The following is a 21,398-nucleotide window of genomic DNA, read 5'->3' as shown; positions in this document are numbered from 1 at the left end:
TATTCTGGTACTGTACTGACAATGTAGTCATTAAACTCTTTATAATCTGCCTTACTATCCACATTTCTTATATGAATATACTACTATCAATCATACTTAGTATTTGCTTCAGGTACCCCCCAGGCTACAGCTTGGTAAGCGACATAGCGGCGGTTTGAATATTTTGATCAATTATAACTCACTGCGTTTCTTTATGAGTCACTTTGATAGCAACTGACTCTGAATGCTTGGTCTCTACTAAGCCCGATGAGTGTAATATCTCATACCTTTTATCTATCCATAGATATTATTGTATTATTCTGTGTACTACTTATATCGCTGTCTGACATAAATGGCATTCTTACTATGCCGTTCTGGTACACCTTTGCGCGTATATCTCTGGTATTTCAGCGTGTATACTAATTTGCAATGCCTATCATGAATCTGCTCATTTTGATTTACCCTAGTTTATTAGCGCATTGATCTATTAGTCCACTGATAACCTTCCCAGATCACAGTAACATCTTTTGTGCTGCTTACAGTAATTGTAACATCACCTTTAATCACCTCACAGCGCCAGCGTGTTAAATTGTATTATTATTGTATCACTCTGTTCACATTGTGCGTTTGTGCACCGTTTTACAAACTCTCTAGTAAACCTTTTATTTATTTTTTATAAAATTGTATTATTATTGTATCACTCTGTTCACATTGTGCGTTTTTGCACCGTTTTACAAACTCTCTAGTAAACTTTTTTTTTTTTTTTTTTTTTTAAAATTGTATTATTATTGTATCACTCTGTTCACATTGTGCGTTTCTGCACCGTTTTACAAACTCTCTAGTAAACTTTTTTTTTTTTTTTTTTTTTTTTTTTTTTTTTTTTTTTTTTTTTTAATAAAATTGTATTATTATTGTATCACTCTGTTCACATTGTGCGTTTCTGCACCGTTTTACAAACTCTCTAGTAAACTTTTTTTTTTTTTTTTTTTTTTTTTTTTTAATTATTTTTTTTTTAATTAATTTTTTGCATAGTAGCAGTGTCCCGATACTGTGTATAGCGATTATCTTGCTGTCCGGCATATACGGCATTCTGATTCAGTCATGCCAGTACACCAGTGTGTCTGTCTCCGTGTGTAGACTCGTACACTTATCTACAGTGTCCATGATAACTCTGCCTATTATGTCTTTCTACCCTATAAACGTATTGATCTATAAGCCCACTAATAACTTCTTTAGATCATAGTAATATTGTTGTGCCGCTCACAGCAACTATAATATCGTCTTTAATCAGGGCACAGCGTTTGTACCTAGAATGGTGCTATTACTAATCACATTCGTTACTATCCCATCACTTTTCTCACTTTGTGCCTCTGTGCACTTATCTATAAACTCATCGGTGACCTCTTTCTTGTATTATAGTAATGTTATAATTATATGTACAGCGATTACCATCAAGCAGCCTGGTGTGCTTGTGCACTTGAGTGCTGTTCATTGGTGGCATCTAACTAGTAAGTGATTGGTGGCAGAATCTGTCAATCAACGGAGGAGGAGGCTCGGTCCTCTATTCCTCCTTGGATAGGCTATCGACTGATTGTGGACACATGTTCAGCTAGTTGCAGTGAATACTTAATGAGACTGACACCGCCGCTCGCTGTCATTGGCCCCGATACCCCTGAGGACGCTACATCGTAGCGAAACATGTCGGGGGGGCTTCTACCTTTATTTTAATAATTGTCCTATTGACACCTTGGAATCTAACTAATAACTAGTTCTCTGTGGTTGTGGTACTTAACCCTTTCTAGACAGAGCTCTTACGTCTGGCACTGTGCTAATTGCTGTCAGAAATGGACATTAACTTTTAAATTTCATGTAGTCTGTCCTTGTTGCAAATTGAATAAAGACTTTTTTATTTTATTTTTACTCTTTAATAATGGTTGGAAAACAGGGCTTATTTCTGCCGGCAGGCAGCCTTTTTTGAATTTAACTGTTGCACGCCCACCAACTATTGAGGTCCGCTCCATTGTATTTTTTGCTAAATTGCAGGGTTAATCACCCAATCGCCAGGACCCACTCTATATATTTAATTATATATATATATATACTATACTCTGATTATGGCAGGTTTTTTGAATAAGAGAATCAATTCAGAAACACTCTCCACAGAAGCAGCATACGTGTTCTCTAGAGATAACGTACCACTGCATCAATTTGACATACATACTGCCTTCAGGGATTTGCAGAGAACCTACCAGAAATATATTAGATCTTGCTGGGAGATTGTCAGTCTAGAGACATATATACAACAAAAAATCGTATACAGGGGTCTTCGCATTAATATTACCCCAAATTCCTACCGCAGTGATCCAGAATTCATTAAGGGGTGGGAGGAACTCCTAACTGAGAGTTCATTGAAATTACTACAATACATTTTGGACTTTGAGAAGCGTGATTATAACAAAACCGCTCTGCAACTTGAGAAAGAAATTGGTGATATTCAGGGATTTAATACCCTGATTGAATTTAACAATTGTGAAACCCAATTACAAAAAAATATTGAGAAATTGCAGACCGAGATAAAAGAGCGAAAGCATCGCAAATACGTCAGAGACCGCAGGGATTTTGACACTGGTCAAGCGTATACATATAAGACACACTCACAATACAACCCCAGACGTGTACAAATCTTTACTGATTTTTCTGATTCAGAGGCATCTGGGATTGATGAGACGGCACAATCTCCTAATTCTAAACCGGGTACTAAACGTAAGAATACTAATAATAGATTTAACTCCTCTAAACGAAGTACGGTGCAAACCAGATCCAACACAAAATGCCATTCTCATCAGAATGCCACTACTTCCTCACACTCTGCCTCACTATCATCTTTCTCAGTACCTGTTGTATCAGCTACTTCAAGTGTACCTCTAACCCCCCGTGCAACTGGCACTGGTTCAAGTCAAACATCTCTAGTAAGCAAATGCCCTACGGGCAATACGACCCACACAAGTGGCCCACTCAACACCTTTCCTTTTTTAGGAATCACGAATCCACGGTGGAATCTGACCTAACAGCAGTACCATCTATGTCTCTAACCCATATTGAGAGTGATCAAATGCAAGTGTTTAATATTTCCTCTGTTCAGTTAAATAATTCTCAATTGACACTTCTACGCAGGGGTCTATCCTTTACCCCCACTCCATTGTATGATGAGTTTACCTGGACCAAGGACGTGAACCTATTTGCCAGAAAAGTGGCCTTATATAAATACTTTAAAAATAATACCCTGAATATGGGAGGAACTGACAGTACAGAACAGAATACACTGAGAGATCTCGAAACTCTCCTATATGAAAATGAATTTGGACCCATTACAGCAGTTGGTCCCTTCTCCTCATTACGTCCTAAGTCCAGGCTTACCCCACCATTTTCACAATATGCCCATATAGACGTTTTTGTCAAGCTAGTATGTGCTGACTTGAAGAAAATCAGACCAGATAAAAAAAGAGCATTAGCTAATCTCAGTGAAATGGAAAGAATAGCATTGGACGAATTGTGTCACAATGATAGAATAACCATAAAACCCTCCGATAAAGGGGGCAACATTGTGGTCATGGACCAGGATGACTATGTTGCCATGGTCCATAGACTGTTAGATGACACCACTACATATATGATCCTTGAGAAAAATCCGACTGATCTGTTCCTCAGTGCATTATACACGTTACTTGATGTAGCCAAGACACAGAATATGATTAGTAATGAAGAATTCAAACGCATCTATAACCCTACTCCTACACTAGCGACATTCTACGCACTGCCGAAAATCCACAAGATGTCTCGCCCAATACCGGGTCGACCAATCGTGTCTGGCAATGATAGTCTTACCCAAGGCATTAGTATGTACTTGGATGAAATCCTTTCGCCATTTGTCACCTCCCTGCCTTCATTTCTAAGGGACACGAAGGATACCATCAACAGGATCCAGGAGATTCATGTGACCTCTTCTACATTTATTGCCAGTATAGATGTAGAATCACTTTATACTAATATCCAACACCAATTTGGCCTCACAGCAGTTGCACATTTTTTGGGTACCAAGGGAGTTCAATTTCATGCTCATAACAAATTCCTACTATCACTACTCCGGTTTCTTCTCACTCACAATTATTTTTTATTTGATCACAAATTTTATTTGCAGACCAAAGGAACAGCTATGGGCACTGTTTGTGCACCTACCTATGCAAACCTATTTTTGGGGTGGTGGGAGGATACCTTGGTCTTCACTGACACTTTAGCTTCATACACTTGTCACATCCTGTTCTGGGGGAGATATATTGATGATATTCTCCTCCTTTGGGATGGGGACCTAAACACATTTCACGACTTCATGCACACACTCAATTCTAATCATATAGGCATGAAATTTACCCACGTCATTCATAAAAAGGAGATCATCTTTTTGGACCTAAAAATCTCTCTGGATCCTGCTGGTGGTATCCACACGGATATCTCACGTAAACCAACGTCCACTAATAGCCTGCTGCACTGGGACAGTTATCACCCCCCTGCCTTAAAGAAGGGAATCCCAATAGGGCAATATCTCCGTGCCAAACGTAACTGCTCGGACGAGCAGTCTTTTGAATTGGAGTGTAATGGGCTTTTCACTAAGTTTTTGGCACGTGGATATCCCAAAAAATGGCTACACAAAGCGTATGCCAGAGCGAGAGCCACTGATAGAAGAGATCTATTATGTGAACGTAAATCCGTTACTGATCAACAATTAACAGTCACTGGCAAATCTGCTGTAATGACCAGTGTAAGATGCATTGGGACCTTTGATACTGGCTCCAAACAGGTTCGTGATATTCTTGAACGTCACTGGCCGGTTCTCCTGGCAGACCCTGACTTACAGGGTGTTGTTCCTTCCACACCAAACATCACATATCGAAGAGGTAGAAATCTACGTGACTATCTGGTGCATAGTCATCATTCTGGAGTGATTTCTGTGTCAAAAAATTGGCTGAAGACATCGGTCACTGGTTCTCATCCATGTGGCCGATGTTCTTTTTGCCACTTAATGGCTACTACAAAAGAATTTACCAATCCACTTGATAACAGATCCTATCGGATTAAACAATTTATTAATTGCCGTAGCAAGGGAGTTATTTACATAGCCAGCTGCTCTTGTCCTAAGTTATATGTAGGGAAGACAATACAAGAATTACGGAGGAGAATTTCTAAACATCTAAGCACTATAAACCAAAAAGAGGATACACCACTGTCTAGGCACATCCGTCTTGTACATGATGGGGACATTCGCTCCTTGAAATTCTGGGGCATTACGCAAGTCAAACTTGGCCCTAGAGCAGGTAACCTTGACCGCAAGTTGTTATAGGAGGAGGCACGTTGGATCCATCGCCTTGGATCTCTCAGCCCAGGAGGCCTCAATGAGGGATTTACGTTTGCTGCTTTTCTGTGAATCCTACACGTTACCCAAACACTGGAACTAGACTTCAGTTTGTGTGATTATTCTGGTACTGTACTGACAATGTAGTCATTAAACTCTTTATAATCTGCCTTACTATCCACATTTCTTATATGAATATACTACTATCAATCATACTTAGTATTTGCTTCAGGTACCCCCCAGGCTACAGCTTGGTAAGCGACATAGCGGCGGTTTGAATATTTTGATCAATTATAACTCACTGCGTTTCTTTATGAGTCACTTTGATAGCAACTGACTCTGAATGCTTGGTCTCTACTAAGCCCGATGAGTGTAATATCTCATACCTTTTATCTATCCATAGATATTATTGTATTATTCTGTGTACTACTTATATCGCTGTCTGACATAAATGGCATTCTTACTATGCCGTTCTGGTACACCTTTGCGCGTATATCTCTGGTATTTCAGCGTGTATACTAATTTGCAATGCCTATCATGAATCTGCTCATTTTGATTTACCCTAGTTTATTAGCGCATTGATCTATTAGTCCACTGATAACCTTCCCAGATCACAGTAACATCTTTTGTGCTGCTTACAGTAATTGTAACATCACCTTTAATCACCTCACAGCGCCAGCGTGTTAAATTGTATTATTATTGTATCACTCTGTTCACATTGTGCGTTTGTGCACCGTTTTACAAACTCTCTAGTAAACCTTTTATTTATTTTTTATAAAATTGTATTATTATTGTATCACTCTGTTCACATTGTGCGTTTTTGCACCGTTTTACAAACTCTCTAGTAAACTTTTTTTTTTTTTTTTTTTTTTAAAATTGTATTATTATTGTATCACTCTGTTCACATTGTGCGTTTCTGCACCGTTTTACAAACTCTCTAGTAAACTTTTTTTTTTTTTTTTTTTTTTTTTTTTTTTTTTAATTATTTTTTTTTTTAATTAATTTTTTGCATAGTAGCAGTGTCCCGATACTGTGTATAGCGATTATCTTGCTGTCCGGCATATACGGCATTCTGATTCAGTCATGCCAGTACACCAGTGTGTCTGTCTCCGTGTGTAGACTCGTACACTTATCTACAGTGTCCATGATAACTCTGCCTATTATGTCTTTCTACCCTATAAACGTATTGATCTATAAGCCCACTAATAACTTCTTTAGATCATAGTAATATTGTTGTGCCGCTCACAGCAACTATAATATCGTCTTTAATCAGGGCACAGCGTTTGTACCTAGAATGGTGCTATTACTAATCACATTCGTTACTATCCCATCACTTTTCTCACTTTGTGCCTCTGTGCACTTATCTATAAACTCATCGGTGACCTCTTTCTTGTATTATAGTAATGTTATAATTATATGTACAGCGATTACCATCAAGCAGCCTGGTGTGCTTGTGCACTTGAGTGCTGTTCATTGGTGGCATCTAACTAGTAAGTGATTGGTGGCAGAATCTGTCAATCAACGGAGGAGGAGGCTCGGTCCTCTATTCCTCCTTGGATAGGCTATCGACTGATTGTGGACACATGTTCAGCTAGTTGCAGTGAATACTTAATGAGACTGACACCGCCGCTCGCTGTCATTGGCCCCGATACCCCTGAGGACGCTACATCGTAGCGAAACATGTCGGGGGGGCTTCTACCTTTATTTTAATAATTGTCCTATTGACACCTTGGAATCTAACTAATAACTAGTTCTCTGTGGTTGTGGTACTTAACCCTTTCTAGACAGAGCTCTTACGTCTGGCACTGTGCTAATTGCTGTCAGAAATGGACATTAACTTTTAAATTTCATGTAGTCTGTCCTTGTTGCAAATTGAATAAAGACTTTTTTATTTTATTTTTACTCTTTAATAATGGTTGGAAAACAGGGCTTATTTCTGCCGGCAGGCAGCCTTTTTTGAATTTAACTGTTGCACGCCCACCAACTATTGAGGTCCGCTCCATTGTATTTCGTGTGACTGTCTCTCTCTGACCTGGAGGTGTCTCGTGTGACTCTCTCTGACTCGGTGGTGTCTCATGTGACTCTCTCTGACCCGGGGGTGTCTCGTGTGACTCTCTCTGACTCGGGGGTGTCTCGTGTGACTCTCTCTGACTCGGGGGTGTCTCGTGTGACTCTCTCTGACTCGGGGGTGTCTCGTGTGACTCTCTCTGACTCGGGGGTGTCTCGTGTGACTCTCTCTAACTCGGGGGTGTCTCGTGTGACTCTCTCTGACCTGGGGGTGTCTCGTCTGACTGTCTCTCTCTCTAACCCGGGGGTGTCTCCTGTGACTGTCTCTCAGTGGTGAAAGTCGTGTTGGTGGCGTCGCCGGGGTTCGTCCGGGAGCAGTTCTGTGAATTCCTTTTCCTTCGCGCTGTGAAACAAGATTTAAAGACGATTTTGGAAAACCGGGTGAAGTTCCTGCAGGTGCACAGCTCGTCCGGACACAAGTACTCGCTGACAGGTAATGCAGGGTGCGTGGCCCCTAAACCGGCTTCACCTAGTGCACTGAGATCCTCTGTGCTGCTGTGGGGATCCTGCACCTTCCACTCTCATTAGCCTCAGCTCTCTGTGTTTCTGCTTCCTCTGTTTATTTGACCGTCCCGACACTGACTGTGAAGGGTTAACCTAGTGAATGCTGCAGGCCTTGACTCCGCCCTCTAATTAGCATACTAGTGCCCCTGGCAGGACTTGTCCGCAGGGTGGGGTATAATGAGGAATTCCCAGTAATATACCCCGATATCCTCTCATCTGTGTCGGACTGACACGGGGGGGGGGGGGCCCTGACAGATGAGGGGAGGACACGGGGGGGCCCTGACAGATGAGAGGAGGACACAAGGGGGGGCCCTGACAGATGAGAGGAGGACACGGGGGGCCCTGACAGATTAGAGGAGGACACGGGGGGCCCTGACAGATTAGAGGAGGACACGGGGGGCCCTGACAGATTAGAGGAGGACACGGGGGGCCCTGACAGATGAGAGGAGGACACGGGGGGCCCTGACAGATGAGAGGAGGACACGGGGGGCCCTGACAGATGAGAGGAGGACACAGGGGGGGCCCTGACAGATGAGAGGAGGACACGGGGGGGGGCCCTGACAGATGAGAGGAGGACACGGGGGGGGGGGGCCTGACAGATGAGAGGAGGACACGGGGGGGGGGGGCCTGACAGATGAGAGGAGGACACGGGGGGGGGCCTGACAGATGAGAGGACACAGGGGGGGCACTGACAGATCACAGGAGGACACGGGGGGCCCTGACAGATCAGAGGAGGACACGGGGGGCCCTGACAGATCAGAGGAGGACACGGGGGGCCCTGACAGATCAGAGGAGGACACGGGGGGCCCTGACAGATCAGAGGAGGACACGGGGAGCCCTGACAGATCAGAGGAGGACACGGGGGGCCCTGACAGATCAGAGGAGGACACGGGGGGCCCTGACAGATCAGAGGAGGACACGGGGGGCCCTGACAGATCAGAGGAGGACACGGGGGGCCCTGACAGATCAGAGGAGAACACAGGGGGGGCCCTGACAGATGAGAGGAGGACACAGGGGGGGCCCTGACAGATGAGAGGAGGACACGGGGGGCCCTGACAGATAGAGGAGGACACGGGGGGCCCTGACAGATGAGAGGAGGACACAGGGGGGGCCCTGACAGATGAGAGGAGGACACGGGGGGGGGGCCCTGACAGATGAGAGGAGGACACGGGGGGGGGGGGCCTGACAGACAGATGAGAGGAGGACACTGGGGGGGGGGGGGGCCTGACAGATGAGAGGAGGACAAGGGGGGGGCCCTGACAGATGAGAGGAGGACACGGGGGGGGGGGGCCTGACAGACAGATGAGAGGAGGACACTGGGGGGGGGGGCCTGACAGATGAGAGGAGGACACGGGGGGGGGGGACTGACAGATGAGAGGAGGACACGGGGGGGGGGGGCCTGACAGATGAGAGGAGGACACAGGGGGGGGCACTGACAGATGAGAGGAGGACACAGGGGGGGCCCTGACAGATGAGAGGAGGACACAGGGGGGGCCCTGACAGATGAGAGGAGGACACAGGGGGGGCCCTGACAGATGAGAGGAGGACACAGGGGGGGACTGACAGATGAGAGGAGGACACGGGGGGGGGGGCCCTGACAGATGAGAGGAGGACACCGGGGGGGCCCTGACAGATGAGAGGAGGCCACGGGGGGGGGGCCTGACAGATGAGAGGAGGCCAAGGGGGGGGGGGCCCTGACAGATGAGAGGAGGACACAGGGGGGGCCTGACAGTTGGGAGAACACGGGGGGGGGGCCCTGACAGATGAGAGGAGGACACGAGGTGGGGGCCCTGACAGATGAGAGGAGGACACGAGGTGGGGGCCCTGACAGATGAGAGGAGGACACGGGGGGGAGGGGCTGACAGATGAGAGGAGGACACGGGGGGGGGGGGCTGACAGATGAGAGGAGGCCACGGGGGGGGGCTGACAGATGAGAGGAGGCCACGGGGGGGGCCCTGACAGATGAGAGGACACAGGGGGGGCCTGACAGTTGGGAGAACACGGGGGGGGGGCCCTGAAAGATGAGAGGAGGACACGGGGGGGGGGGGCTGACAGATGAGAGGAGGACACGGGGGGGCTGACAGATGAGAGGAGGAAACGGGGGGGCTGACAGATGAGAGGAGGAAACGGGGGGGCTGACAGATGAGAGGAGGACACGGGGGGGGGCTGACAGATGAGAGGAGGACACGGGGGGGGGGCTGACAGATGAGAGGAGGACACGGGGGGGCTGACAGATGAGAGGAGGACACGGGGGTGCCCCTGACTGATGGGAGGAGAACACGGGGGGGGACCTGACTGATGGGAGAACACGGGGGGCCCCTGACCGATGGGAGGAGAACAAGGGGGGGGGGCCCTCAGACTTCGTTCTGGTAGGATTTATTCTTTGTTGTTGTTGCAGAGGTTCTGTGTGATCCGGTCGTCACCGCCCGCCTGGCAGATACTAAGGTGAGTGTCCCCCGATATGAGGCACCAGTGACTGTGCCAACACTAACTGCCCCCTCCCCTCTCCTCACAGGCGGCCACTGAAATCAAAGCCCTGGGAGACTTCTACAAGATGCTGCAACACGAACCAGACCGCGCCTTCTATGGGTGAGTACCCCGCACACTGCGCCCCGCCTCCTCTGCGCCCCGCTCCGCCTCCTCTGCGCCTCGTGCCCCGTTCTCTGCGCCTCACTATACCCGTGTGTACATGAGTTGTATGTGGGTCCTGGAGGCAGGTGTGGCCCTGTGCCCGCCGCCCTCCTCTCCGCAAATTCGGTCATGACATGTTTACAGTTCCCCCGGGGTTATCAGCCGGATTCTCTCCTTATCATCCGCTTCACACCCTCATCCCTGGCACCGGATACAGCGGGCACCCACCCTGCCCCCCAGCTAATAAAACGTAACTCCTGCTGCCTAAATACTACTACTCCCATCCTGCCCTTGGTGATGATCACCACTCCCTCCATCCTCTCGCTGAGTCTTGTTGTCTCTTCTAGGATTAAACACGTGGAGAGGGCGAACGAAGCTCTGGCTGTAGATACCCTGCTAGTCACCGACCAACTCTTCAGGTACCTCCGTTATCCTGACCCTGTATGTGGCCCCCTCTCTGCGAGTGTGTCCGGCGCTCTGCGCGCGCGTGTGTGTGTGTGTGTGTGTGTGTGTGTGTGTGTGTGGCCCGTACTCTGTGTGTGTGTGTGTGTGTGTGTGTGTGTGTGTGTGTGTGTGTGTGTGTGGCCCCCCCATGTTCTCATATGTTCTCCTCTTTCTTTAGACATCAGGATGTGGCCACTCGTTCCCGTTATGTAAAACTTGTGGACAGTGTGAAGGAGAACGGAGGAGTCGTGAGGTGCGGGCAGCGGGGGAGGGGAGGGGGTGGAGCTATGCCACTCCAGTCTCAGATTTTCACAGTTTTTTTTTTCCCCAATTCTCTTTTCCACAAAGGATTTTTTCGAGTTTACACGTCTCTGGAGAACGTAAGTCTGAAGTGGGCGGGGCTGCGGGGTCTGGAGTGGGCGGGGCTGTGTGCCGTGACAGCAGTGAGTCACTGGGTTGGCGTCGTCCTGACGTTTGACGCGGTTTTCTTTTTCAGAACTGAACCAGCTGACGGGGGTTGCGGCCATTTTGAGATTTCCAGTGGCGGATCTGTCGGAAGACGAGTCCAGCTCAGGAGAAGATTAGCGCTGCCCACTGTGCTGTAGTTTTGCAGCATCTCACATGGAGACAGACCTGAAGATTATTTATTGGTGGACTGTCATGGGGCGGGGACTGTGCTCAGGGGTGGAGCCTCATGGTTATTACTATGTACGATCCATATGATGGGGGTTTCTGAGTTGTCACCGGCAAGGATGATGATGAAATAAAGCAGAGACTGATGATGGTGATGTGGTGCCACCGCTCACGCTCTGTTATACTGAACGTGTTTATCGGACTCTGCCCGGGTGGCTGCACAGTTTGGGTGGAGTTCCCCTTTTATGGAAACCGCCGCTTACAACTTTTTCCAGCTTTTAGAAACTGGTCCAGAGCCACAGCGACCACCAACCTCTCCACAGGGTATGGCATGGCGTTGCAAAATGGAGTGATAGCCTTCCTTATTCAAAATTCCTTTTACCTTGTACAAATCTCCCACTTTACCCCCGACCATCACATGACCTCCACCATGCTTGACAGATGGCGTCCGGCGCTCTTCCAGCATCTTTTCAGTTGTTCTGCGTCTCACAAATGTTCTTCTGTGTGATCCAAACACCTCAAACTTCCATTCGTCCGTCCATAACACTTTTTTCCAATCTTCCTCTGTCCAATGTCTGTGGCTTTTGCCCATATTAATCTTTTCCTTTTATTAGCCAGTCTCAGATATGGCTTTGTCTTTGCCACTCTGCCCTGAAGGCCGGCATCCCGGAGTCACCTCTTCACTGTAGACGTTGACGCTGGCGGTTTGCGGGTACTATTTAATGAAGCTGCCAGTTGAGGACCTGTGAGGCGTCTATTTCTCACACTAGAGACTCTAATGTACTTGTTTTGTTGCTCAGTTGTGCAGCGGGGCCTCCCACTTCTCTTTCTACTCTGGTTAGAGCCTGTTTGTGCTGTCCTCTGAAGGGAGTAGTACACACCGTTGTAGGAAATCTTCAGTTTCTTGGCAATTTCTCGCATGGAATAGCCTTCATTTGTAAGAACAAGAATAGACTGTCGAGTTTCACATGAAAGCTCTCTTTTTCTAGCCATTTGGAGAGTTTAATCGAACCCACAAATGTAATGCTCCAGATTCTCAACTAGCCCAAAGGTCGGTTTTATAGCTCCTCTAAACAGAAAAACTGTTTACAGCGGTGCTAACATAATTGCACAAGGGTTTTCCAGTGTTTTCTAATCATCCATTAGCCTTCTAACACAGTCAGCAAACACAATGTACCATTAGAACACTGGAGTGATGGTTGCTGGAAATGGGCCTCTATACACCTATGTAGATATTGCATTAAAAACCAGACGTTTGCAGCTAGAATAGTCATTTACCACATTAACAATGTATAGAGTGGATTTCTGATTCAATTCATGTTATCTTCATTGAAAAAACTGCTTTTCTTTAAAAAAAATAAGGACATTTCTAAGTGACCCTAAACTTTTGAACGGTAGTATGTGTGTGTATATATATATATATATATATATATATATATATATATATATATATATATATATACAGTAAAGGAAATAGGAAATAAGTATTTGATCCCTTGCTGATTTTGTAAGTTTGCCCGCTGTCAAAGTCATGAACAGTCTAGAATTTTTAGGCTAGGTTAATTTTACCAGTGAGAGATAGATTATATATAAAAATAAAAAAAGAGAAAATCACATTGTCAAAATGATATATATTTATTTGCATTGTGCACAGAGAAATAAGTATGTGACCCCCTACCAACCATTAAGAGTTCAGCCTCCTCCAGACCAGTTACTGCTCCAAATCAACTTGGTGCCTGCATTATAGACAGCTCTTACATGGTCACCTGTATAAGAGACTCCTGTCCACAGACTCAATGATCAGTCTGACTCTAACCTCTACAACATGGGCAAGACCAAAGAGCTTTCTAAGGATGTCAGGGACAAGATCATAGACCTGTACAAGGCTGGAATGGGCTACAAAACCATAAGTAAGACGCTGGGGGAGAAGGAGACAACTGTTGGTGCAATAGTAAGAAAATGGAAGACATACAAAATGACTGTCAATCGACATCGATCTGGGGCTCCATGCAAAATCTCACCTCGTGGGGTATCCTTGATCCTGAGGAAGATGAGAGCTCAGCCGAAAACTACACGGGGGGAACTTGTTAATGATCTCAAGGCAGTTGGGACCACAGTCACCAAGAAAACCATTGGTAACACATTACGCCGTAATGGATTAAAATCCTGCAGTGCCCGCAAGGTCCCCCTGCTCAAGAAGGCACATGTACAGGCCCGTCTGAAGTTTGCAAATGAACATCTGGATGATTCTGAGAGTGGGAGAAGGTGCTGTGGTCAGATGAGACTAAAATTGAGCTCTTTGGCATTAACTCAACTCGCCGTGTTTGGAGGAAGAGAAATGCTGCCTATGACCCAAAGAACACCGTCCCCACTGTCAAGCATGGAGGTGGAAACATTATGTTTTGGGGGTGTTTCTCTGCTAAGGGCACAGGACTACTTCACCGCATCAATGGGAGAATGGATGGAGCCATGTACCGTCAAATCCGGAGTGACAACCTCCTTCCCCCCACCAGGACATTAAAAATGACTCGTGGCTGGGTCTTCCAGCACGACAATGACCCGAAACATACAGCCAAGGCAACAAAGGAGTGGCTCAAAAAGAAGCACATTAAGGTCATGGAGTGGCCTAGCCAGTCTCCAGATCTTAATCCCATCGAAAACTTATGGAGGGAGCTGAAGATCCGAGTTGCCAAGCGACAGCCTCGAAATCTTAATGATTTGCAGATGATCTGCAAAGAGGAGTGGCCAAAATTCCATCTAACATGTGTGCAAACCTCATCATCAACTACAAAAAACGTCTGGCTGCTGTGCTTGCCAACAAGGATTTTGCCACCAAGTATTAAGTCTTGTTTGCCAAAGGGATAAAATACTTATTTCTCTGTACACAATGCAAATAAATATATATAATTTGACAATTTAGATTTTCTGTTTTTTTGTTTTTTTTATATAATCTCTCTCTCACTGGTAAAATTAACCTAGCCTAAAAATTCTAGACTGTTCATGACTTTGACAGTAGGCAAACTTACAAAATCAGCAAGGGATCAAATACTTATTTCCTTCACTGTGTATGTGTGTATGTGTATGTGTATATATATATATATATATATATATATATATATATACATATACACACACACACACACAATGTACATGAGGTAAGTGGGTTGTGCTATTCCCATGGTAAACGGATACAGGGTATGTAAGTTGTTCGGGGGGGGGGGGATCTTTACACCAAGCCTACCGATGTGATAAAACGTCCCCGCGCTCTGGTGACTGCATCCTAATACTGTGATGGCATGGAACGGAACGTCGTTGGTCGGATCTGATCGGTTTGCGGCTGGGTTCACTCACTTCGGTTGTTTTGCTTGTTTTTTTTTTTTTTTACAAGTGCTCATTTTACCACAAATTGCCAAAGCTGTGATACAGTAATTGGCCGCGCGGTTTTTACAGCTGTAACATGTTAAAGATTTTTTTTTCATCCTTCCAAAACCACAAAAAAATGCGAAACAACCGCAGCGTGTGAACCTAGCCTTAGACTGGCCATACACATTAAAAGCATATGGCCGACCGCTTCACCATACATATACACGCTCAGTTCGGCGGAGCATTCATGTATTCTCAATAGGGAGAGGGGAATAAACTGCTGCAAGACACCTCTGTCCTCTCCAGGCTCCTCTGTCCTCTCCTCCGGGCTCCTCTGCCCTCTTCTTCTCCTCCTCCGGGCTCCTCTGCCCTCTTCTTCTCCTCCTCCTCCGGGCTCCTCTGCCCTCTTCTCCTCCGGGCTCCTCTGTCCTCTTCTCCTCCTCCTCCTCTGTCCTCTTCTCCTCCTCCTCTGTCCTCTTCTCCTCCGGGCTCCTCTGTTCTCTTCTCCTCCGGGCTCCTCTGTCCTCTTCTCCTCCGGGCTCCTCTGTCCTCTTCTTCTCCGGGCTCCTCTGTCCTCTTCTCCTCCTCCGGGCTCCTCTGTCCTCATCGGCTCCTCTGTCCTCTTCTCCTCCTCCTCCGGGCTCCACTGTCCTCTTCTCCGGGTTCCACTGTCCTCTTCTCCTCCGGGCTCCTCTGTCCTCTTCTCCTCTGGGCTCCTCTGTTCTCTTCTTCTCCTCCTCCTCAGGGCTCCTTTGTCCTCTTCTCCTCCGGGCTCCATTGTCCTCTTCTTCTCCTCCTGTGGGCTCCTCTGTCCTCTTCTCCTCCTCCTCTGTCCTCTTCTCCTCCTCTTCTGGGCTCCTCTGTCCTCTTCTCCTCCTCCTCTGGGCTCCTCTGTCCTCTTCTTCTTCTTCTCCTCCTCTGTCCTCTTCTTCTCCGCCTCCGGGCTCCTCTGTCCTCTTCTCCTCCTCCTCCAGGCTCCCCTGTCCTCTTCTTCTCCAGGCTCCTCTGTCCTCTTCTCCTCCTCCGGACTCCTTTGTCCTCTTCTCCAGGCTCCTCTGTCCTCTTCTCCTCCTCCGGACTCCTTTGTCCTCTTCCCCTGCTCCTCCGGGCTCCACTGTCCTCTTCTCCTCCTCCTCTGTCTTCATCCCCTCCTCCTGTGTCCTCTTCTTCTCCTTCTCCTCTGGGCTCCTCTGTCCTCTTCTTCTCCTCCTCCTCCTCTGTCTTCTTCTCCTCCTCCTCTGGGCTCCTCTGTCCTCTTCTTCTCCTCCTCCTCTGTCTTCTCCTCCTCCTCCTCCTCCTCTGGGCTCCTCTGTCCTCTTCTTTTTCTCCTCCTCCTCTGTCCTCTTCTTCTCCTCCTCCTCCGGGCTCCTCTGTCCTCTCCTCCTCCGGGCTCCTCTGTCCTCTTCTTCTCCTCCTCCTCTGTCCTCTTCTTCTTCTTCTCCTCCTCCTCTGTCCTCTTCTTCTCCTCCTCCTCTGGGCTCCTCTGTCCTCTTCTTCTCCTCCTCCTCTGGGCTCCTCTGTCCTCTTCTTTTCCTCCTACTCTGGGCTCCTCTGTCCTCTTCTTCTCCTCCTCCTCCTCCGGGCTCCTCCTGTCCTCTTCTCCAGGCTCCTCTGTCCTCTTCTCCTCCTCCGGACTCCTCTGTCCTCTTCCCCTGCTCCTCCGGGCTCCACTGTCCTCTTCTCCTCCTCCTCTGTCTTCATCCCCTCCTCCTGTGTCCTCTCCTTCTCCTCTGGGCTCCTCTGTCCTCTTCTTCTCCTCCTCCTCTGTCCTCTTCTCCTCCTCCTCTGTCCTCTTCTTCTCCTCCTCTGGGCTCCTCTGTCCTCTTCTTCTTCTCCTCCTCCGTCCTCTTCTTCTCCTCCTCCTCTTCCTCCTCTGGGCTCCTCTGTCCTCTTCTTCTCCTCCTCTGTCCTCTTCTTCTTCTCCTCCTCCTCTGTCCTCTTCTTCTCCTCCTCCTCTGGGCTCTTCTTCTCCTCCTACTCTGGGCTCTTCTTCTCCTCCTACTCTGGGCTCCTCTGTCCTCTTCTTCTCCTCCACCTCTGGGATCCTCTGTCCTCTTCTCCTTTTCTGGGATCCTCTGTCCTCTTCTCCTTTTCTGGGCTCCTCTGTCCTCTTCTCCTCCTCCTCTGGGATCCTCTGTCCTCTTCTCCTCCTCCTCCTCCTCTGGGATCCTCTGTCCTCTTCTCCTCCTCCTCCTCTGGGATCCTCTGTCCTCTTCTCCTCCTCCTCTGGGATCATCTGTCCTCTTCTCCTCCTCATCCTCTGTCCTCTTCTCCTCCTTTGGGATCCTCTGTCCTCTTCTCCTCCTCTGGGATCCTCTGTCCTCTTCTCCTCCTCCTCCTCCTCCTCTGGGATCCTCTGTCCTCTTCTCCTCCTCCTCCTCTGGGATCCTCTGTCCTCTCCTCCTCCTCCTCCTCCTCCTCTGGGATCCTCTGTCCTCTTCTCCTCCTCTGGGATCCTCTGTCCTCTTCTCCTCCTCCTCCTCCTCTGGGATCCTCTGTCCTCTTCTCCTCCTCCTCCTCTGGGATCCTCTGTCCTCTTCACCTCCTCCTCCTCTGTCCTCTTCTTCTTCTTCTCCTCCTCTGTCCTCTTCTTCTCCGCCTCCGGGCTCCTCTGTCCTCTTCTCCTCCTCCTCCAGGCTCCCCTGTCCTCTTCTTCTCCAGGCTCCTCTGTCCTCTTCTCCTCCTCCGGACTCCTTTGTCCTCTTCTCCAGGCTCCTCTGTCCTCTTCTCCTCCTCCGGACTCCTTTGTCCTCTTCCCCTGCTCCTCCGGGCTCCACTGTCCTCTTCTCCTCCTCCTCTGTCTTCATCCCCTCCTCCTGTGTCCTCTTCTTCTCCTCTGGGCTCCTCTGTCCTCTTCTTCTCCTCCTCCTCCTCTGTCTTCTTCTCCTCCTCCTCTGGGCTCCTCTGTCCTCTTCTTCTCCTCCTCCTCTGTCTTCTTCTCCTCCTCCTCCTCTGGGCTCCTCTGTCCTCTTCTTCTTCTCCTCCTCCTCTGTCCTCTTCTTCTTCTCCTCCTCCTCTGGGCTCCTCTGTCCTCTTCTTTTCCTCCTACTCTGGGCTCCTCTGTCCTCTTCTTCTCCTCCTCCGGGCTCCTCCTGTCCTCTTCTCCAGGCTCCTCTGTCCTCTTCTCCTCCTCCGGACTCCTCTGTCCTCTTCCCCTGCTCCTCCGGGCTCCACTGTCCTCTTCTTCTCCTCCTCCTCTGTCTTCTTCTCCTCCTCCTCCTCTGGGCTCCTCTGTCCTCTTCTTCTTCTCCTCCTCCTCTGTCCTCTTCTTCTTCTCCTCCTCCTCTGTCCTCTTCTTCTCCTCCTCCTCTGGGCTCCTCTGTCCTCTTCTTTTCCTCCTACTCTGGGCTCCTCTGTCCTCTTCTTCTCCTCCTCCGGGCTCCTCCTGTCCTCTTCTCCAGGCTCCTCTGTCCTCTTCTCCTCCTCCGGACTCCTCTGTCCTCTTCCCCTGCTCCTCCGGGCTCCACTGTCCTCTTCTCCTCCTCCTCTGTCTTCATCCCCTCCTCCTGTGTCCTCTCCTTCTCTGGGCTCCTCTGTCCTCTTCTTCTCCTCCTCCTCTGTCCTCTTCTCCTCCTCCTCTGGGCTCCTCTGTCCTCTTCTTCTCCTCCTCCTCTGTCCTCTTCTCCTCCTCCTCTGGGCTCCTCTGTCCTCTTCTTCTCCTCCTCCTCTGTCCTCTTCTTCTCCTCCTCTGGGCTCCTCTGTCCTCTTCTTCTTCTCCTCCTCTGTCCTCTTCTTCTCCTCCTCCTCTGTCCTCTTCTTCTCCTCCTCCTCCTCCTCTGGGCTCCTCTGTCCTCTTCTTCTCCTCCTCCTCCTCCTCTGGGCTCCTCTGTCCTCTTCTTCTTCTCCTCCTCTGTCCTCTTCTTCTTCTCCTCCTCTGTCCTCTTCTTCTTCTCCTCCTCTGTCCTCTTCTCCTTTTCTGGGATCCTCTGTCCTCTTCTCCTTTTCTGGGATCCTCTGTCCTCTTCTCCTTTTCTGGGCTCCTCTGTCCTCTTCTCCTCCTCTGGGATCCTCTGTCCTCTTCTCCTCCTCCTCCTCTGGGATCCTCTGTCCTCTTCTCCTCCTCCTCTGGGATCATCTGTCCTCTTCTCCTCCTCATCCTCTGTCCTCTTCTCCTCCTCTGGGATCCTCTGTCCTCTTCTCCTCCTCCTCCTCCTCCTCCTCTGGGATCCTCTGTCCTCTTCTCCTCCTCTGGGATCCTCTGTCCTCTTCTCCTCCTCCTCCTCTGGGATCCTCTGTCCTCTTCTCCTCCTCTGGGATCCTCTGTCCTCTTCTCCTCCTCCTCTGGGATCCTCTGTCCTCTTCTCCTCCTCCTCTGGGATCCTCTGTCCTCTTCTCCTCCTCCTCTGGGATCCTCTGTCCTCTTCTCCTCCTCTGGGATCCTCTGTCCTCTTCTCCTCCTCTGGGATCCTCTGTCCTCTCCTCCTCCTCCTCCTCCTCCTCTGGGATCCTCTGTCCTCTCCTCCTCCTCCTCCTCCTCCTCTGGGATCCTCTGTCCTCTTCTCCTCCTCCTCTGGGATCCTCTGTCCTCTTCTCCTCCTCCTCTGGGGTCCTCTTCTCCTCCTCCTCCTCCTCTGGGATCCTCTGTCCTCTTCTCCTCCTCCTCCTCCTCTGGGATCCTCTGTCCTCTTCTCCTCCTCCTCCTCTGGGATCCTCTGTCCTCTTCTCCTCCTCCTCCTCTGTCCTCTTCTCCTCCTCCTCCTCCTCCTCTGGGATCCTCTGTCCTCTTCTCCTCCTCCTCCTCTGGGATCCTCTGTCCTCTTCTCCTCCTCCTCTGTCCTCTTCTTCTCCGCCTCCGGGCTCCTCTGTCCTCTTCTCCTCCTCCTCCTCCAGGCTCCCCTGTCCTCTTCTCCTCCAGGCTCCCCTGTCCTCTTCTCCTCTGGGCTCCTCTGTCCTCTTCTTCTCCTCCTCTGGGATCCTCTGTCCTCTTCTCCTCCTCTGGGATCCTCTGTCCTCTTCTCCTCCTCCTCTGGGATCCTCTGTCCTCTTCTTCTCCGCCTCCGGGCTCCTCTGTCCTCTTCTTCTCCTCCTCCTCCAGGCTCCCCTGTCCTCTTCTCCTCCAGGCTCCCCTGTCCTCTTCTCCTCTGGGCTCCTCTGTCCTCTTCTCCTCCGGGCTCCCCTGTCCTCTTCTCCTCTGGGCTCCTCTGTCCTCTTCTTCTCCTCCTCCTCTGTCCTCTTCTCCTCCTCCTCTGTCCTCTTCTCCTCCTCCTCTGTCCTCTTCTTCTTCTCCTCTTCCTCTGGGCTCCTCTGTCCTCTTCTTCTTCTCCTCCTCTGGGCTCCTCTGTCCTCTTCTTCTTCTTCTCCTCCTCTTGGCTCCTCTGTCCTCTTCTTCACCTCCTCCTCCTCTGGGCTCCTCTGTCCTCTTCTCCTCCTCCGGGCTCCTCTGTCCTCTTCCCCTCCAGGCTCCTCTGTCCTCTTCCCCTGCTCCTGTCGTCGTCTTCTTCTCCTCCTCCTCCGGGCTCCTCTGTCCTCTTCCCCTCCAGGCTCCTCTGTCCTCTTCCCCTGCTCCTGTCGTCGTCTTCTTCTCCTCCTCTGGGCTCCTCTGTCCTCTTCTTCTTCTCCTCCTCCTCTGGGCTCCTCTGTCCTCTTCTTCTTCTTCTCCTCCTCCTCTGGGCTCCTCTGTCCTCTTCTTCTTCTCCTCCTCTGGGATCCTCTGTCCTCTTCTCCTCCTCCTCCTCCTCTGGGATCCTCTGTCCTCTTCTCCTCCTCCTCCTCCTCCTCTGGGATCCTCTGTCCTCTTCTCCTCCTCCTCCTCCTCTGGGATCCTCTGTCCTCTTCTCCTCCTCCTCCTCTGGGATCCTCTGTCCTCTTCTCCTCCTCCTCTGGGATCCTCTGTCCTCTTCTCCTCCTCCTCTGGGATCCTCTGTCCTCTTCTCCTCCTCTGGGATCCTCTGTCCTCTTCTGCTCCTCTGGGATCCTCTGTCCTCTTCTCCTCCTCTTCCTCCTCCTCTGGGATCCTCTGTCCTCTTCTTCTCCTCCTCCTCCTCTGGGATCCTCTGTCCTCTTCTCCTCCTCCTCCTCTGGGATCCTCTGTCCTCTTCTCCTCCTCCTCCTCTGGGATCCTCTGTCCTCTTCTCCTCCTCCTCCTCTGGGATCCTCTGTCCTCTTCTCCTCCTCCTCCTCCTCCTCCTCCTCTGGGATCCTCTGTCCTCTTCTCCTCCTCTGGGATCCTCTGTCCTCTTCTCCTCCTCTGGGATCCTCTGTCCTCTTCTTCTCCTCCTCCTCCTCTGGGATCCTCTGTCCTCTTCTCCTCCTCTGTCCTCTTCTTCTCCGCCTCCGGGCTCCTCTGTCCTCTTCTCCTCCTCCTCCAGGCTCCCCTGTCCTCTTCTCCTCCAGGCTCCCCTGTCCTCTTCTCCTCCAGGCTCCCCTGTCC

At 49.6% G+C, this 21,398-nt stretch overlaps 1 protein-coding gene across 1 annotated transcript in view; it reads left to right on the top strand.

The window, feature by feature from the left end:
• The window catches only part of PELO (pelota mRNA surveillance and ribosome rescue factor), a 32,061-nt gene extending 20,241 nt beyond the window's left edge, over window positions 1-11,820 (top strand). Inside the window, exons 7-13 of the mRNA XM_075831005.1 lie at window positions 7,725-7,886; window positions 10,356-10,402; window positions 10,473-10,546; window positions 10,936-11,007; window positions 11,211-11,285; window positions 11,381-11,412; window positions 11,529-11,820. Of these exons, the coding sequence (XP_075687120.1) occupies window positions 7,725-7,886; window positions 10,356-10,402; window positions 10,473-10,546; window positions 10,936-11,007; window positions 11,211-11,285; window positions 11,381-11,412; window positions 11,529-11,617 (551 nt within the window). The 3' untranslated portion in view covers window positions 11,618-11,820. The remainder of the gene's footprint in view (window positions 1-7,724; window positions 7,887-10,355; window positions 10,403-10,472; window positions 10,547-10,935; window positions 11,008-11,210; window positions 11,286-11,380; window positions 11,413-11,528) is intronic.
• Window positions 11,821-21,398: the final 9,578 nt, after the last annotated feature.

Source organism: Rhinoderma darwinii, chromosome 6, assembly GCF_050947455.1.
Source record: "Rhinoderma darwinii isolate aRhiDar2 chromosome 6, aRhiDar2.hap1, whole genome shotgun sequence".
NCBI lineage: Eukaryota > Metazoa > Chordata > Amphibia > Anura > Rhinodermatidae > Rhinoderma > Rhinoderma darwinii.
This window is presented reverse-complemented; position numbering and strand designations above follow the sequence as displayed.